This window comes from Gymnogyps californianus, chromosome 12 (genome assembly GCF_018139145.2).
Source record: "Gymnogyps californianus isolate 813 chromosome 12, ASM1813914v2, whole genome shotgun sequence".
NCBI classification, from domain to species: Eukaryota; Metazoa; Chordata; class Aves; order Accipitriformes; family Cathartidae; genus Gymnogyps; species Gymnogyps californianus.
Genome location: NC_059482.1, coordinates 10,966,998 through 10,986,517, shown reverse-complemented (window position 1 = coordinate 10,986,517; position 19,520 = coordinate 10,966,998). Strand labels below are relative to the sequence as shown.

General features: G+C 37.8%; 1 protein-coding gene across 3 annotated transcripts in view; it reads right to left on the bottom strand.

Moving 5' to 3' along the window:
• GARRE1 (granule associated Rac and RHOG effector 1) overlaps window positions 1–19,520 on the bottom strand; it is a 62,918-nt gene that overhangs the window by 30,220 nt on the left and 13,178 nt on the right. For 2 of the 3 annotated variants that reach the window (XM_050904008.1, XM_050904010.1), the window contains exons 1-2: window positions 14,499–14,559; window positions 1,979–3,317 (exon numbers count right to left, since the gene is read on the bottom strand). In XM_050904008.1, the coding sequence (XP_050759965.1) occupies window positions 1,979–2,473 (495 nt within the window). In that variant the 5' untranslated portion in view covers window positions 2,474–3,317; window positions 14,499–14,559. Of the gene's footprint in view, window positions 1–1,978; window positions 3,318–14,498; window positions 14,560–19,520 lie in introns of those variants that run through there. The other variant, XM_050904009.1, reaches the window with a different exon arrangement.

Here is a 19,520-nt window from a genome sequence, read left to right as displayed (position 1 = left end):
CTCATTACACAGAAGTTCCCATAAATCTTGCACACTGACTTTTTTTAAAGCTACATGCAAGATGCAGTTTTAATTAAGAAAAGGTATAAGAAAAGTACGATGACAAGTGGTCAATTTCCACAAGATATGCCTAAAAAGAAAACCAAGCAATCCAGCTGTTTTGCCTGCATTCTTTTTACACTTGTTCCTACCATACAGCTGCCTAGTGAAGACAGCGCTGCAGGTGCACATGGAGCTCAGAACAAGGGTTAGGTCTATACAGGTAAAGCAGGGACCAAAGCAAGTTTCTCTACCTTTGCTTTAAGCTGGCAGGACGTGCAGCCAACTTATGTAAACAATGCTTTGCTTTTGCTCATGAACTCCGCTCACTGCTGAAGAAGCACTCTCCCCACACACTGTGTGGGGCAGGGTATGAATTAGCACCTAGAATTGCTTGACTAGGTTATAAAAGCAGTATACAGATAGTTGCCAACATTTTGCAAGACAGAGTTTCAAAGTCCACAAAAAAAACCCTAGAAGACAGGTAGTCCTTCATATGTTTTTGCTTTTTTTAATTAAAAAATGTCTTTCAGCACAGGTACTATCAAGGTCTTTAATTAAACAAACTCACATTCATTTTTAAATTAAAAAAAAAATTTCCTGCAGCCTTAGCTAAACATAGCTGTGATGTTATTAGATTGTTTTCAAAAATACCAGTCTACAGAAGACATTTATAATATACAGCCAATTTTAGTTCACTCTATACTACGTATACAACACTGAAAACCGTCAGTCATACACACTACAATTATGTACTGCAAATAGCATTCTACTCAACTACTTAATCCGTAAATTGTCCAGTTATAGAAAGCAGATAATGCTTGATAAGCATGTGTGTATAACGTTCATCCTTACAAAGTTACCTGAAATCTACGTCAAAAATAAGAGAACTCAAAAATAAGTTTTCCACTCAGGATGGAATTCTGTAGGAAAAACTGTGCAAAGGCTGCTGTAAAGAAATATGTCAAAACATGAAGAACTACTTAAAACACCAGGGATTCATACGTGGCTATCACTTAACACTGCCTGGTACATAATTAAGACATTTACTACAGGAGAAATACCCAGAAATACCCAAGCCAGGCATGATGAGAGTTGGGGATCCTCTCTTAACTTCAAAACCTCTGAATTCTGACTGTTGGGCACTTGCTGCCAGCGTATGGAAATTATAGTAAAGTCATGACAAAGTTTTACAGCACAAATCTCTCATGCTAGCATGGTATTTTCCTTTTAAACACAACAGCTCACAATGACAAAAATGTTTTGAAGAGTGATAAAACATTATTTTACACAAATTTCAATCATTAGTCAACTAATGCAGTTTTACACAAACATTGATGACAATATGCCACTCCCAAGTGTTCAGGTTTCCCCTCAGAATGGATAATACTAAGGAAAGTATAGGTTAATTTAGAATACGAGGGCTTAATATTGTTAGAAATATTAGCTAACATAAAACAGAAAACTGTTTAAAACTTTTATTTAGTTGGTTTGGAGGGGCAAGGTGTTGGGGCTTTTTTGTTTTGCATTATTATTATTTTTAAACTAAGCATGGTTTCCCCAAAGAAAGAGGTTGTTGGATCGCTGGTTATAAGTTTAAATCATGTAGAAGATTATCATTTAGAATTACATAGGTAGTACAATTTAATTATAACTCATCTTTCTTATTTCATGAAATCTTTAGCGTACAAGTTCTCATACAGAAATACCCACTAAATACCTAATTCAACATTGCTGGAAATCAGGCACTGCAAATGACTTAATACTTTCAAGAAGAAAACAAAAGAATAGAAGATTTTCTCTTTTTACCAGCATTGCCCACAAATACAAAGCAAAGCAGAGAGAACTTTTGGTGTAGAAGTGATTTTTGAAGCGAAGTCCTGTTAAGAAGGAATGACACAAATTCACATGCGAAACAGTATCCCCCAAGGTAACTTACCTCAATGTCTTGTAGGCTGAACTCTTTTTGATCTTTAAAGTTTGCAGCTCCTGCACTCAGTTCCATCAGCATTTTTGCTATTTCTGGTTTTATTGCTGCTGTGAGTCGACTCGCTGCTTCCATGACATGTTCCTGCACGTCTTTCAGTTGCATAGCTGCCTTAGAATAGTGCGAGTTCCTAAATACACTGCTGAAAAGGTCTGTAAGGAAAGTGCTCGTACGGCAAAACACATTGAGTGCATCCAGATATTTGGAGATTCCCTGCTGGATGTCTGCGATCGGAGTAGTATGGGACACAGGGTGGTTGCAGCTGCCCGCAGCAGCTGAGGAGACCAACGGGGATGCTGGGGTTGTAGATGCCAGCGGTGCGCTCAGGGTCCTGCCTAGCTCAGGCATTTGATACTGCTGGTGTTGCTGCACTTTTTGCTTGGACCCGCCAAGCAAAAAGCGCCGCTTATAGTCCATTTTGCTTTCTTGTGCACTACAGCAATACATAAGTGAGTGCTTGTCCAAAGATTCTTGAATTAACAATCACTTGTCAAATTCCTTCCTCAAATATATAGTTATGTACAGTAACAGTGGAGGACTGTGTACATAGGTTTCACAAAAGGCATTTCAAAAAGGCAAGCGTCTGTATAATCTGTATCAGCAGTGAGAAAGGCAGCAAATTTGCTGACTTTGTATTTTCAGTGTTCAGTGCAGCCCTGCTGCAGTTACAAACTGTACTCAAAAAGCAAGCCGAAGTATCTTAATAATGCTCTGTCTCTTGTTTGGTATTCCACTCTGCACACAGAAAAGCAATGCTGGAGCAGAGAATTTATCGCCTACGATTTCTTCATGAGCATATTATTGTCACTTGCTGTTAAGTCTACAAAAGCTATTTTTGTCAATGCAAATAATAGTTTTAGAAGCAATACCTTAATACAATTTTCCCACTATTAATATCAGGAAAAGTGGAGCAAACCACTGATCAACAGCGATTATAAAAGCAGTGCAGAGGCTCCTTCCTTGAAAAAGCGAATCCTTATGTCAGCAAATCAAATATCTTCAAATGTCTTGACAGATCCAGTCTGCCAAATTAGTTTATTTGTAGTGTCTCTTCTTAATACTGGAGGGGAAAAAAAAAAATCTGGACTCTGTTTACAGAAGACTTTGCAAGTATAAGCTATTAAAAATTAGAGTGTTTATTATTGCAAGCCTTCTTCCCCTTTCCTTGTTTGTTGAGGTAGTTGTTTCCGTTGTAACATTAAGAAGTGGTGCTTCCAGACTGTATTTGCCCTCAATTGTAGACTCAGAACAAAAACGCACAAATGTATTCGTAAGGCCTCTAGGTCATTTCCTGTGAAGGGGAAAAAAAAAAAAGTTTAAAATCTTATGGAACAATGAGAAGGTTTAAGATTTTAACTCCTGCAGCGTCCTGGCATAATTCTCTAGGCATACGTTGTCAACAATACACAAGATCAAAAGGAAGGGAGTTGCACTGACAGTTTAAAAGGCAGTTACAAGTTGGTGTCATCCTGTTACTAAACTCAACGCTGCTGAATATTTTCTTATTAATTCTCCCATCCCAGACTGTCAAACTTAAGACTATAGTTAATCCCCAGTACAACCCTTATACAGTTAAGAACAGTGGAAGGCTATTAATACAGAGCTTAGGGGGAGTTAATCACACTTTCTAACCTCATCCTTTTTAAATAATTTAAGAATTAAGTCAATGAAACCTTTTTTCATGCACCATAATTTATTGCAGAAATCCGAGACTCCCATTCATTTTAATAAATTTACTAAATGAACAGATACAGGTCCTTAATTTTTTTTTTAGTACAACAGCAGACAAATCTGTCTATATCCTAACTGAGATTAGCTGAAAAATACAACATACACATCCCATTTCAGGATGACAATAAGCATCTATCATATGCAAGGTATTATATGAGGCAGAATTGCCTAACAGATTGGCCTAAACAACACTCTCACCAGGCATGAAAGTGGGGAGGAAATACAGCTTCTAGTACTGCCCTGCTCATACTAGCAAACTCTGGTGCAGCTGGAGAACCAAGAGCGCTTTCTTGAAGGTATTTGTAGGAAGGTGAACAGAGCCTGAGCAGTGAGAAAGGGTCAGTTTGCAGCAGGAGACGTTCAAGGCCAGGCTGGAGGAACTGGAGGAACTTCTAGAAAAGGGCTTGAAGATGTGTAAGCCCTTACCCTTAGCCAAACACAGCTCTTAACTGGACAGGGCTTGGCATCTCATGATCACATTTACAGGTTGGAGTCATATATCCATGCAACGGTCACAGTTATCACAGGAGCTCATTTACATATCTTTATATACACATTTTATATAAAAACACACACATATATATACACACACGTGTGTGTGACGAGATTTTTTTTTTTTTAATGCACTACGAATTTGTAGCTTTTTAATTAATCCCACCTCAATCATCTTCCTTTCTTCTGTGCCAGAGTCAGAACTGCATTGACCTAATTACCTCTTATCCCACCAGCTAGGTTAGGGCGGGAAACCCCATACTAGTGTCCTGAACAGGTAATTTTCTACAGTGTTCCTCACTTTGAGAAAGAAACGTTCTATTTGTTGAGACTGCAAAAGACACTGATTAACAATGTCAGGACATTATCAGAAGGAAAGTATAATGTAGAGAAATAAAATTTGTTCAATGAGTTTATCTAGTCCTAGCTATTAGTCACACTTTAGGCCACACACTGCCTCTCCTACACATACACGTAACTTGATTTGATCAAATAAGGACATTCTTTTCCTTACTGCAGCAATTGCAACATACAAGGCTAGTATCAAACAGTAATTCATAATAGGGCTTTTTCCCTAAGCACTTAAAAGAATAATCCAGATATAACAGGAAGGAGCCCTTTAATTCAACAAAAAAATGTTCCTTTAGCTATTATATTTGAGAAATGAAACCTGTATTAATATTGTCAAAATGGCTGGGGAATAAAGATTTCAGCTTCAGTCAAAATTTCTTATTTCCATCTGTCTGAAGAAACAAGGTATCATTTCATTCACATAAGGTGTTTTGACACATACGTACAATACTAAAATTCCACGGATAAAGAAGCAGGCAAGACACAGCAGGGCAAAACAACATATAGAGCTGGATAGTCTCACACCCACTAAAACAAAAGACACACAAGTTTTTCAGGAAGTCACTGCTGCAGATGGTTCTGCTTCTGAGATCTAGACCAAATATTCTTTTGTATTCCCACTTGTAAAAACATGATAAACAGATAAAACACAGCAGAAATTCCCATATGCATTGCAGCATTCCTTATTAAAGTACTCTAAGCTGATTACTTTCTTTCTCAACTACTTTATACTTCTCTCAATATTCACACTGAATGCGTCAAAATGCAATAAACCCATTAAAAACAGAATTTTTCCAGGAGGTCTTGATATCATATGCATAGCTGAAAATATTTTTCTCCTTGCTTTACAAGCTATGGTGCCTTACAGTGGAAAGCATGATTAAATTGGTTTTCTTGATTGCATATGAATGTAGATGGAACAAAAGAGTTGGTTAATTTATATGCATTTTGTAAGTACATTGGTGATTATTTTCCCTAAGTAGACATGAATTTCACATTGCAGAGGAACTTAAGAAATGGTCATGAAACATCTAAATGTTAATTAGTGCCAAAAGTAGAAAAGGCTAAGCAGGAGGAGTTTTCAAGCTATACAGCACTGAATTAGACAAGCATATTAGAGATGCACTACAATTTGGTGGTTCTGATTACACACTGAGCCTTTCAGGATCAAACTAAGACACTGATCATCGGAAACGGTCTGATACTTAGCCAATACATAAAACTGCTACATCCTAAAAGAACATAAATGCAATGAATAGAAAAAAAATGGTGTTTTCATATTTTCTACAGCTATAAACTAACATGATAAATCATTGTGTTTTACTTCCAGACAATTTCATAGTCAAACCTGCACATACTTATTCAATTCTTCAACTTCAATATTCTCTTGTAATAAAATCAACACAAAAGCTTAAAGAGGACAGCTTATATCTTCAGCATCTAAAGAGATATTTATGTAGAGAGAGGAAAGCTACAGTTCTCAACACTAGGCATGTGGGTAATGCTACATCTTACACTTTCTATAACGAGATCTCCAACATGCTACGTACAAAATAAACATTCTTCCTTTTGCATCTTTTCCTGAAAAAGTGAAGCGGGGAACATTCCCACGCTCTCCCCTCCCTTCCCCAATGCTACAGTTCCTCCACTGCTCTTGGTGCATGGACTAAAAGTGGGGCCTCCATATTGTAACTAGATGAACTTCATGCCAATCTAACTCTTGCCATATGAGGGGGAGGGGAAAAAAAAAAAACCACCTAAGTGTTGCATTCTAGCGATACAAGAACAACATGTTATCAGTCCAAAATATAAACCTTAAGCTTGTACTTCTTTTTGCAGAAAACAGAAATATTCACAGAAATCAAGTGTAGAAAGTATCAAAAAAGTTAGCATGCCACAAATAAAGTTTTATTCCTTCCTTTATGTAATCAAGACCAAAACAGTGTTGTTCATATACTATTAAACATTACAAACAGAAATAATATATAGTATAAAAACAAGCTCCACACTGAACACTATCCTGTTGAAAGCTGGAAAACGCTACTGAAAAAGCTCACCACATTGTTTATGTTCTTGCTTTAAGGAGTTAATGCTATAGTTAAGGAACTGCTACTAGTTTGAATTATTTGAACTTCCACAGAGAATCAAGCAGACATCTGCGTGAGTTGCTCTAAAAATGGCCACATTTGCATAGAGGAAACAGAAATTGCATGAAAATGAGTGCATATGCAAATCAAATTCACTATTCTTTTTATAAATGTAACATCCAAAATTTTTTGCTTAGATACTTCCCAGAAAATCAAAAGTATTTTCTCCAACTTCACTGATTGCAAAAGACACAAATTAACATGGAAGACTTTCAGACAAATGGAATTTGGCACCTCCCAGTTTCTGTTTTGGACCAGCAACAAGGGGTCTAATCCCCCATCCATCTCGTTTGTGATTACCCTGCTAGAAGAGGAGGCAACTTTTTCCCTGAATCAACACAGGAAATTGAGCAGAGGAAGTAGTGAGTAAAATGTACAAGTCTATCACTAGTTAGTTTAGTTACACAATTACCCATACTGTCAACTTCCTTTCAGCCAACTTCATTTACCATCTACACAAATGTGTTGCAGGCCATACTGGTTAAAAATTTTTTGATCAAAAAATGATTTTTCATGCTTTAAAAAGGTTCTGATCTCAATTTTAAAAACTGCTTGCAAAGGTGTTCTTTATGAATTCTGTTGTCCTTTCAGTGAATGTGCAATATAACATATGAGTAAGATGATCCAAAATACCTGAGCTAAATTTTTTGAAAGTAACACTTCCAGATATTGTACGTTGGTTTTAATTTTATGAGATACAGATTCCAAATCTCAGGATTAACTTAATGTGGCAAGCACCGTTCATGTAAAACAATCAAACATGAAAGCAACTAAATTCATTTAACATCCCCAAAAAAGTAACTCCAAAAGAAACAACCCAGAACAGCCAGATTGCTTACCAGAGAAAAGCCTGAACAAACAAAGCCTACTGCAAGGCCAAAAGGTCAGCAAACTGCTAGAGCCAAGGGCTTCCTGTCGAGAACACACCAATTCCCTCTCACATTTAGTTACACAAATCTGGTGCAAATCCAAAAGTTACTCCACTATGAAAGGCATCATTCCACCTTCAAGTTCTGCTGTCACTAATGTGTACATCAGATCCATCACCCGGCCAGGCTACCCAAAGTTCAAACGTGGATACCTTAAAAAGATAAAAATATCTTAAATGGTCTTCGACATCTGAATAGCAAACTGGGAACAGAACAGTAGGGGAAGCCCATACGCTATTTCCTGAAGTCTTGCACTGTCCCCCACCACTAGCTGGCTCAGAATTAAAAAAGTTACCAGTCGAGGCCCAAGCAACATCAATCTGTGTATCGGCACCTCGCAACGCAACTACAAACATCCTGGCCAAGGAAACCCAGTGGCCTAAAGCAGGGACCCCCAGCTGGGAAGGATATCCAGCTCAGAGCCAAAGCTGAGTGTGCAGTGTATCACAACACAGGCTCTGCGGCTTTGCTCACCCTGAGCACCACACTGGCAAGGATGAAGGCAAGGATACAATAGCAAGGACAGAAGAGACAACAGCAAGGGATTTTGGAGAAGGCAGCACTGAGATGCCCAACTATAAAAAAAGTTTCAAACCACTAGTCTACACGAAAGCACAGACACAGTACTTAAACAGGAGAAATGGAAAGTTAGTCCCAAGTAGGGGCCTTGTAAAGTAGACTGTATCAGTATGCTCAAGGCGCAAATGAACCATACCAAATCTTCATCTGGAGGGAAGAGCCACAGGCTGTGTGCAGTGTAAGAGGTTATTTCTTGCTTCTCCTTTTAGATAGGCTACTAATTGTAGGTAAGAATATGAGTTAACTAAGACAGATGGTGGAAACTACTTCCTCTGAATAAACTTTACAGGATCCTTGTAAATAAACAGGTTAAGAAAAATAGTCAAGTAATCTCAGCTACTGGGGGGGGGTAGGTTTAAGACAGACATCAATACGGTATTTTACAAATTTTAACTGGGAGTCGATTCATTTTACACTACCCCAAACTAAAGATGGGTTACATCTATAGCTATAGAGTGTGTTTAGCATTTACAAAACATATCCATTCAAAAATACTAGAAATTGGAATCCACATACCAGAGGTTCAATATAAAGAATATTAGAATTTCAGTAACAAATCTCAACCTGAGAAATTAAACTCTGACTTCCACTACCTCTCCAACACTCAATTAATACACCACATCTATTAATATTAAAGTTGCCATAAGAATGTCAACTGCATAATATATTCAATCCATCCATAAAGTGCATAGAATTAAGTGTGGGGGCTTTTAATTTTTTTTTTTTTTTCATTTTTAAACACTGTCTTGGACATAAAACTTTCCAGAATAATACAAGAGCTGAAACTATGTTTTGAAAATTAAACTTTTCAGGCAACAAGAACAGCCATCTCCAAGTAATGCTGACTCACAGAAAACATGCATTAATCTGACATCAACTAAGTTATTTTGCACCTGTAATTTCTTACCAACACATCATAAATACTTAAAGCATGCAAATGCTTTTATAGGGCTTGACAAGTATCATTATCTTCGCCATCAGGGCAAACAAGGCTTACAGTTTCTCAGGACACGCTCCACGCAGCCGTCAGGATGCAGGCACACGACAAAAACCCCAGCAGCCACGAGCGCCAGCAGGGAGAGGACGCACGTCCTGGTAGCTCAGCCTATTGGCAGGCAACGCACGTCACCAAACCCCGATTGCTTTTGGTCAGGTGCCCGTACTTAGGCTACAAAGCCAGAAAGAAAAACCAACCTCGCTTTTCAAGGCTGATAGCCTTTCTAACTGGGTGGGCTGCAGCCACTAGAAGACCCAGGCACCTCCTGTATGTTTTTGGTTTTGGTTTTTTTTTTTTGTCATCCAAGTTGTAAAAATCTCCTATTAGAGGAGGACAGGGGGAGAAAGGGGAAGAGAGACAGAAATAGCCTATTATACCAATATCATTTTAGTTCTTGTTAGCTCATGAATTGCTTATTGGGATTCCTTTCTGGCTGCTTGCCCAGAACAGTTGGAGGAAAAAAACAAACCAAAACAAAGAAAGTAGGCAAGCCAATCCTTAGTGAACCCATGAAGCTCCCGCTGGAAACATCCTCCTCCCAGGGTCTTCCCTTCCTAATACCAGCTCACCAGATGCTCTGGCCCACTCTCCTGGCTACTCCAGGGTTATATGGGTGTCAATAGCCACAGTGTTAAAACCGATCCAGTGTCTTCCCTCCCACCAGTTGGGAACCATAGCTCACAGGACATACTCAACAGGGACTATGTAGTTAGCGTAGTTTAACTAGAATCATCAACTTGAGCATCCTGTTTAAATGTATACAAGTCTAAACAAACCAACTTATTAATACAGAAACTGACCTCATTTACCAGTGAAGCCATTACAAACAGAAGCATGGAGATTTGTTAAACCTAAGTGGAAGGCTCCAGCAACTTGGTTTTATTAACTCAAAGACCAATTTCACTGACAAAATATTTACCTAATATTTATAGATAGTCTCTGAACTAATTTATTATGTCTTTGTCTAGAGCTGTTCTCCCTTCAAAATGACCCTCCTTAAAACAAAGCTATTAACTTACCTGTGCCAATTTGTGTCTTTTGCACTTATACTGAAAATCCTCTAGAGGCGCATCTACACGAGATGCCCTAAATGACAGGCAAAGACAAAAATACCCCCGTGTCCTGCCCAAAAAAACAAATCACCAAAGACTCTGTCATGAAAACCAGTTGGAAACAGAGAATTGGAAAAGGCTGAAGAACACCAAATTTCTGGAGCTAGGTAAGGACTGAGGGTCTTGGCTGCTCAGCACTACACCACCTCACTTCCAACACTTAACCCTCCAGAAAAGAATCCATAGCCCTGAACTGCATAACTACACTCCCTATAAAATACACATGGAAGGTAGGTATCTCTGAATCAGATTCAGAGTTGTCAGTATACTGAGCTGGGTTTTTCCAAGGCAGAGCCTACAGCACGTCAAGAGACTTCTTATATTTTGTTTGAAGTAAAACATGTAACACACCAACTAGCACTAACTCAAATCTCAGCAGTAAGATATGACAGCAAAAGGAAAAGCTGGTGAAAGGAATGTGTTAAACCAGACCTTCTTTCAGACTAGGGTGCCTCCCTGAATGTCAAAAATAGATGCCTGTGTCAGATCAGGATCACCGTTTCAATCCTCCCTTGGCAATAGGTGCTTATGTTATCTATTTTGAAAGCAGGACCAGTTCCCTTTTGAAAGGGAACTGTGGGTGCAGAAGAGAAGGAAAAGAAAATAATGTCCATTCTTTTGATACAGTAGGCTAACAAAGCATTTGCACACAGCATGAGAAATTCCCATGCAATGTGATTGTCAGCCAGAGGAGACTCAAGACTCCATCTCTAATCTCCCAAAAGGGTGCACTTAACATCAGCCACCAGCACACTCTCTCTTGCTCTCTCATCAGAGCTGTAAAACATACTAAGATGAAGAAAAAGCTCATGGGACCACAGCGAGAGCGAGTATGAACAGCACAAACTTTCTGTAGAAAAGGCACAGCTCTGCCTCCCAGAATAGATTGCCTACAGAATTCTTCGATGCTGGCCACTACCTGCGGGACTGCTTGGGAAGAGACGCCTGCTCACACTGAAAGCCAGCCACCTGCAGCCAGCCATCAGAAAAAACACACTTTTCTTCAAAATAGAGTGAAGAACTGAAGGCCGTGGTTTCAAGGAAGGGATGGTGAGCTGACAATTTCTAGAACAGTCTTGAGAATAAGTTAGTATCTGTTCCTATAAATGGCCTTCTTCAGCCACAGATTTCCCTTCCTGATGAAGGGAAGGCAGGAAGACAAGGCTGAACTAGAGAAATATTCAATTAAAGCATATGTGGAACAGGAATATTACTTGGTCAGGCTTGTGCATCATGGTCCAGTTATGGTCATTTGAGATAATTCCCCCCCGCCCATCCCCTCCCAAGTCTTTCCTTGCAAGCCCACCCAGCACATCATATATGTGCTTAAAGTCTTTCTAAGCTACAGCAGAAGCCACCTATGTTAGACTATTCTTCTTTGCCCTGTCACTCCTGATTACAGTTTCACTTCTAAATACAGTAAGCACAAAGAGTCTAGGATGGTGTTTCCTTGTTAAAACTTAACAGAGAAAACAAGCATTAAGAAAACAAAATATAATTGTTTCTCAGTTCTGTAATGATAACCACAAAAATCACAATTTCCCATATTTCTGCAGAAGACCAGCTTTCACATGGGGAGGAACACAATACAACAAAGAACAGCAACAACAAAAAAACCCAGAAAACCCTACAATCCAATAATCTCATAGCAGACATCTTAAACCTGGAAGCAGTTTAATCTTTGGGCTCACTTCAGCAATGGACTTACTTAAGCATATGCTTAGTTCCAGTAAAGTTAGTGGTATCTCTCACATACTCAAGTACCTTGTTAAATCACGAATTGCAGCTTTCCAGCATAAGCAAATGCCATATGTATTTTTCAGTATCATTCACTGGGAAGAGAGGTTTTTAATACACATTGTAAAATGCATGCTAAAAATTTCTACTAACATTTGTTAAAGAGGTTTAGGAAATCACCTTGAAGAGCTTACTTACTGCTGAGTCAGTGTAGATCAAGGAATCAAGCAGAGGGCTCTACGTAGAGCTTTATTCCCACCAGCTTAAAATGATTTGTCCATGGACCCAAATACTGAATAAAAAGCTTCTGCACCTAGAAAAATGGGAATAATTCCCACCCTTTGGCAAAGTATTTAGAGAAATAATTGAAAGACATTCTATAAATGCTACCTTCAATACATCTTCTTTCAAAAGTCAGGTTCTTCTGCGGAAGTTTTCATTGCCCCAAACAAATCACACCTTAAACAAGACTTGGAAAGACAAGTGGGAGTAAGAGCTCAGGTCAAATACTACAGCATTTAGGCATGACATACTACATGCGCTACTATACACACACACACACACACACACACAAAGAATGGCATAACTTTACAGGACTGAGGGACCAAAATAAGAGACTAGATTCATTATGGATAAATTTATCAACTTATACGTGGGAAAAACAACCCTAGCCTCACGTACAAAATGATGGGCTCTGGCCTGATCATTACCACTTAGGAAGATGATCTCGGTGTTACAACTGACTGTTTTTGCTAAAATGTCAGCCTGATACTGAATGGTAGAGTCAGAAGAGTAAATCTTATGTTACAAATTATTAGCAAAGGAATTTGGAATGGAGCGGCAGCATTGGGAAAACCAGAAACATAATTATACCACTGCATAAATCCATGGTTTACCCACACTTCAAATTTAGCGTGCAGTTCTGGTCTCCTTATCGCTCTTTCTTCCAGAGGGGCTCATCTGGCTTACTAAATAGACTAACCACAGGCTCAGGAAATCCTATATGCAGCAAATCGTCGAAGACAGTTTTAAATGAGTGTAGCCCACAAATTCACCCTGTTCTTGCCTTTTCCTAGGTATCCATTTATAACTTCCATGGGATAAAGAAGGTTGAGTTGGATCAATTTTGAAGTCTGAATCAGAGTGGCCACTTTCACCTTCTTATTCACTCTAAACATAGATACTACATTTCATAAATGCCACAGTACTCACACTTATTAGCATATGCACATTTGAATTTTTCCACTGAAATAAATACCCCTAAACCAAATTTCTCGACTGTTTTAACTGAGTTTGTGATGCTATGCAACTTCAAAAAGAAAACCCAAACTCTGAGTAGCTTCAGTACACATTTTAATTATTTCAGTAGTGTTAGACAAAAGTAGTATTTCAAGGCAGTGAAAATTACACATCATCTACACATTTAAAGCTCTTCTATGAAAGAAGTTTTGAGTACTAGAAACATAAGAGATTATGTACAGAAAATCCTGTAAAGCCTTTATGTGATCTTTCTTTTTTTTTTTTTGCCTGTTTGCAGCAAGATGATGAAAGCTTTCAAAACATTTGGAGTAACTCAACACCAACAATCTTTCCTTTCCCAAATTACTATGCTGCTTCTGAATTCTCAACACTTGCCACAGAATACGTCTACAACATTCTCTTGATACTAGACTACATCAAAAAAGAGAAAGAAAAAGCCCTGCAAATGTGTTTTCTTAGTTGCATTAAATATACTAATCCTAACCCACTCACATAAATGAAGTGGCTACTATTAGCATGTATTGCCACATGTAAACTATTCACTTCTTCATATTTAATAAGTATATTACCATACTATTTCTTTGTGACCGAAATTAAAACCTAACCCACTATTTACTAATATTTATTCTCTTCAGTACACGGTAGAAGCTTTGTCTATCTTAATGTTTGCCTTCTCCCCCAACTCATTCATTCAAAGTCTCCTACTTGAAAAGTATTAAGTATTCTCAAATTGTATGAATTTCATTTCCAAAAATAGTACACAGGAGTACGTATCAGAAAAACTGACATCAGCACATAAACTTACTGTCTCATGACAGTTGCAGCCACGAGCTTTTCTGTCATCTAGCTAATACAGAGATTCATGTCTCCGTACTACAACTCCTGCGTTCTGAGAATAGACTTTCCAAACAGTTTATGGGCTTACTGTATTTGAGTAGCAGTAGATTCATCGCTGAACAGCTGGAGTTTTGCCCAGGAAAACAAACTATATTCTACACTAAAGAGAGGGACATGATGATTAGGCCTTTCATATCCCTCTCATGTTGAAAATTATGGAATTATCAGAAAACTGTAATCATGAAAATGTTGAACTAAGGAGAATGTATTTTTACAGCAAATGAACATAATTATGTTTACCATATTTGGGCCCAAAGTTGGCTGGCAATTCAGTCTGTATATAGACAGCAATATCTGATTCACTGTCACAGGGTATGAATAAACCAGAGCAATCCAGTGTGAGTAACAGTCTTCCTCCTATAACAAAACCAAACATTAGTGTGTACATAATACTCCAAAAGCATCATGTAATACTACTGTAAATAGCAATTTCATAAATGGTAGTAGTTGAATAGTTTTAACCTTAATTCTAAAAATCATTCTTGAACTACATCTTTGTAACGGGAGACTTTTGGAACTGTCAAAATGCTTTATTTCTAACAAATCTATGGTTTCTAATATATTAGATTAGGTAGAACTAATTTCTCCGGCTGATGAAGGAACACTGGTGACAAGTAATTTGAGATCATAAAGATTAAAAAAGTAGAAATGGTAGCATGCATACTTCATAACCTTCCCTCATTTTTTCTAATAAAAAAAGCTGCTTGTGTGTCTTGGGCACAGCGTTCCCCTCCTCATTAAGACGAGAATTTATAAGTCTTAATTAAATATAGATGAGATTTTTAAAATAGCACTAACTCATCCTGCATAGTTGGGGTCAAAACATGATAAGTTATAAGATCAAATGTAGCACCCTTCCAGTTTATAAATCGCTAATACAAATCAAAAGGGAAAAATACAGCCAAATCTTGCCAACTATAACGTTTCTGCCTTCAAGAACACCAAAAGCTTAGCGCTTATCTAGTTGTTCTGCTTGCTTTACACAGCAGACAACTAAAAAAATCCTTCCGAGTTGCTCAATCTTCTGTAAATGCCATTAACAACTGGTTCAAACACAAGGTAAGCAGCAGAGGCAAAAGGATTCTCCTCTTGCCCCTCAAGCCCCTGTGTGCCAGCAAGTATCACCCCACCTTCACCACAATGGCAACAGCTCACATCTTTGAGACTCCACTATGTAGTGCCTTCCATTAGCTGCTTCAGTAATCCTACTTTCTATTTGAGTCCACAGAATAATTTGTTGCCTTTTATCCACACAATGTAAATGCCAAAATAGGCCACAGGTCAACTTAAATTCAAAAAGCTGCAGACTGAAGGCTGAGGAATGCTAGTGCAATCCTAGGTCTTCTCCATCCACTCCTTACACTGACACAGCTATAAGAAATTTCTGGTTTTAAAAGCAATTATTTACTTGGTTTTTGCATTTTACATGTTCTTCCTAGGAAGACTAGCTTGATCGAAATTATTTTCCTTTTATTAAGAAAAGCAAAAGATTTTAATACTTTAACAGACTATTGTTTTTCTGCTTCTTTAAAAACAGAGTTAACACTCTTAATAATGAAATTTAATTTCTTTCAATACAAATAAATGTACACGTTTGGAAAATAAATTTCATTTTTTATATCTAGTGTAGATGCTACCAAGGAATATAAATAACTTCACACAAGAGCTACTTGCTAACAAATGCATACATGGAATTCTGCCGGCACGTCTAAGCAGCATGCATAGCTTTTCTAGCTTCCGGCTTTAAGCTGCTACACTAAGTATACAGCACAGAAAGGCATACAACAGTCAAACTGACGTTCAGATAAATACTGATGTGATTTGACTGATGTAATGTGATTTTTACTGTAAAAAAATGCATTGTTTTTAGGTTAAAAATTATTCCCCAAAGAACTCTCCAAATATTTCCCAATAAAATTATCAATTGTTAAATAATTATCAATCCTAATTTACAACATATAAGCAACACTCAGACCACCTTACCATGTCCTGAAAGTAGAATTACTGATAGTTTTACATAAAAAACTAAGCCCTCAATCATGGGCATGATCTGTCACCAGGCTATGTGCCAAAATTTCTGCACTGAGTTGTGCAAGAAATTTTTTGCCCAGCAGAGGATACAACAGGATATTTATGCTGGTATAATACATCTTGAAAGAGAAACAGGTGTAATGTTTTAATCCATAAAACAAATTAACATGATGTGATTGATCTATTCAGTAGAAATCAAACATCCACAAGCAAACCTGAAGACTTAAGCTTAAACTTTTATTTGTTACATCTTCCTGAAAACTCACATGTGTGTTTCCCCCCTGAAGCACCTAGTACCAACAGTCCAAGATATCACACACATGCATCAGTGGAGATCCTAACTTCATACCTAATTAAGTACATGCAATGGTATCTCTCCATATTCATTAACAGAGCTGAATTTTGTTCACAAGACTGGAAAGAAACATTTAAAATTTTAAGTGGTATCTTCTGATGTGTCAGTTATACTTAAAAATTATTATCAACATGAAAGACTAGGCTTACATTAAATGATATTTAGGTGATTTAAGCCATGCTGACACTCCTTCCCAGTAACTTATGTTGACAAAGGGCTTTCTGCTGCAGAAATTGCAACACAGTAGAGCTCTGCCAGCCATAAGACACTGCAAAGATGCCAAATACATTTAAGCAATGTTTCAATACCAGCTGATGCATCTACCACAGATCTGGCCAGACCCCTTTCAAACATATTTCCTAAATATTAGATTTAGAAAAAGCGACCTTTTTGCCACCAGGCCTGTTTGTGCAGAGGGCATGCTGACAGCCAGGACCACCTCACTGGTACCAAGCACTGCCCATGACTAACCTGGCACCAGCAAGCGATAGTAAGGAGAAGGCTACAATACGCAACACTAAGCATCAAGGTGATGCCTGGCAATTTCTACTTTATATATTACTACAAACCCCCCCCAGGCACCATTTTTAGCCACTATTGGATTTCCTCCCTTCTCCCCATCCCCCAACCAGGCTCCAAACCTTGAAGTAACCTTGTTCTGTTCCCCCCCCCCAGAGACAGCTCCATGCCTGAAACATAACCTCTAATCTTATTTTCTATTTCTAGCATACAATTCACGACCCTTATCCCAATTTTTTTAAATTAAATATCCTCCATGTTGCAGATTCTGCTTCCTATAGTCAGGATAGCACACAAAGTACGTCAGAATTTATAACCATATGTTTCTTGTTGAGGACAATTTTACATTACTTTTAAGAGCATTAGAAACATACAGTATTTACACAATACAGGTTTAAAAGTCTTCTCTGAAAAAGAGGGTTTCAATACTACTGTCAGTACTCCACTGCAATGAAACAGCTTTACTTGTTAGAAGGTTTAGATAAAGACCTTAAAATACAACAGATCTGCACTCCAGGGCAGTTTGCAAAGCAAAGCGAAGCATTTACTTCCAGCAATTATTGATACTTGGAGAGTATCTGTGGACATTAAGCTAAAGTCTTACAAATTACATGGTTTTATTACAAAGGAAGTCTTCTCATCTGACACCATCTATTTATGAGAAAACTTAAACTTGTTTGGTTTTTTGCAACAACAAAGTAATGTCGTTTGTTTGCCATCAATTCTGTAACATTTCTTACACAAAACAAAATAAAAATGGCCTACTGGATCAGATGTCCATCTAGGCCACAATAGCAGTGGTCAAAATTTATACTTTTAATTAATTAGCACTATCCATAACCCTCTTTCATATTTTTATCCATTATACCTAATTTGTACAGTTGCTAGGGCAAAATGTCTCTCCATGCACAAATTCTGCCACAAAAGCACTTTGATACAGAACAGCTCCCTGAAGAATGAAATAATATTTTTCTGTCTCCAAAGTGCTGAAAAACAAGAAGTTTCCAGGATGCATCCCAAGCCTGGAGGTTGCAGTCTGACACAGCCATGCCCTCTCAGAGCTGTAGAGAGTTGCAAGTACATGTCTGCATTTTCATCAGCCACATGCTAACACTCTTCTGCCTACCCCAAAACAAGCTATTTCAGTCCCAGAAAACACATCCCCACGGATTGTGGAGGGAATGTCTGTCACTGTTCAGCGGGCTGTGTGCTTACCCTGCATAGAGGAACTGATTTGGTCACTGCATTAGTGAATACCTTCACTTACACACAGTGAAAGTTTAAAAAAAAAAGTGAATTGCAACGTACCCACATACCAAAATATTTATAATGCTTATACCAAGCTAGTAGCTAGCCTTTCAAAATAAGGCCAACTACATTGATATGACTTTCTGTTGATTAATCAGAAAATTAGTCAGCCTAGGATGCTAATAGCAAAGAAATTGCCCCTAGTACTTCACAAAATTACTTTCTGAATTATATTTCAGACATAATCGGTTATGGGACAACTTGGCCACACAAGCAAAATTAGGAAAGGAGGAATAATCCTTGAACTAAGACATGAAGTGTTATGACATGTTTTGTTAAATTTACATATATATCTTATCAACATGTTTTACAATAAATATGGTTTGTTTCACATTGGTCTGCACAGGCAGTTCTAGTAAATACCGTTAGTTTGTTCTACTTTCTCTTTCCCACTCCTCCAGCTTCCATCCTATTCTCAGCAGGGCATCGTTTGAATTTATTGGTAGTTCCACAGAAATTGAATAGTGCAAGGGGGAGGACAGTCTCTAGCACTTAAGAATAAAAGCAGATAAGTGAACATAAATCAGACTAGAGAAAAACAAGTGTAAGAACTTTTTAAGGTAGCAGAGCTGGATTTTGAAATGGACTGGAAAACAATAAATATAGAAATTGTGAAGTCAAGAGTCATCTCATCAACATACTTAGCCGATCAATTTATACTGTGAAGCAAAAGTTAGCACAATAACAGGAGCAGTGCAATCAGAAGTAGCCCGACATGAGATTCACTCCTAGGTGGCTACTGGAGGACTAACAATACTTTTCTTACTTAAAAAAAAAAAATAAAATTACATTTGTCAACATAAATGATAATTGCAAGTCAGGACTGCCTGTCCCTCAGCAAAACAAGGATGTTATAAAGACATATTTTGAATGGTAATTTCATTGAGTCTTAAGGGTCAATGTTTGAAAGCTTCTCCACCCCATCCCAAAATGAGGACTAGAAACATCTCAAAAAAACCTCACTGAGATTCTCATGTCAATGAATGACAGCCACAAAAATTTATCATAGTACTAGGAAAATATTTGCAAGTATGTTTTCAAAAGGATAC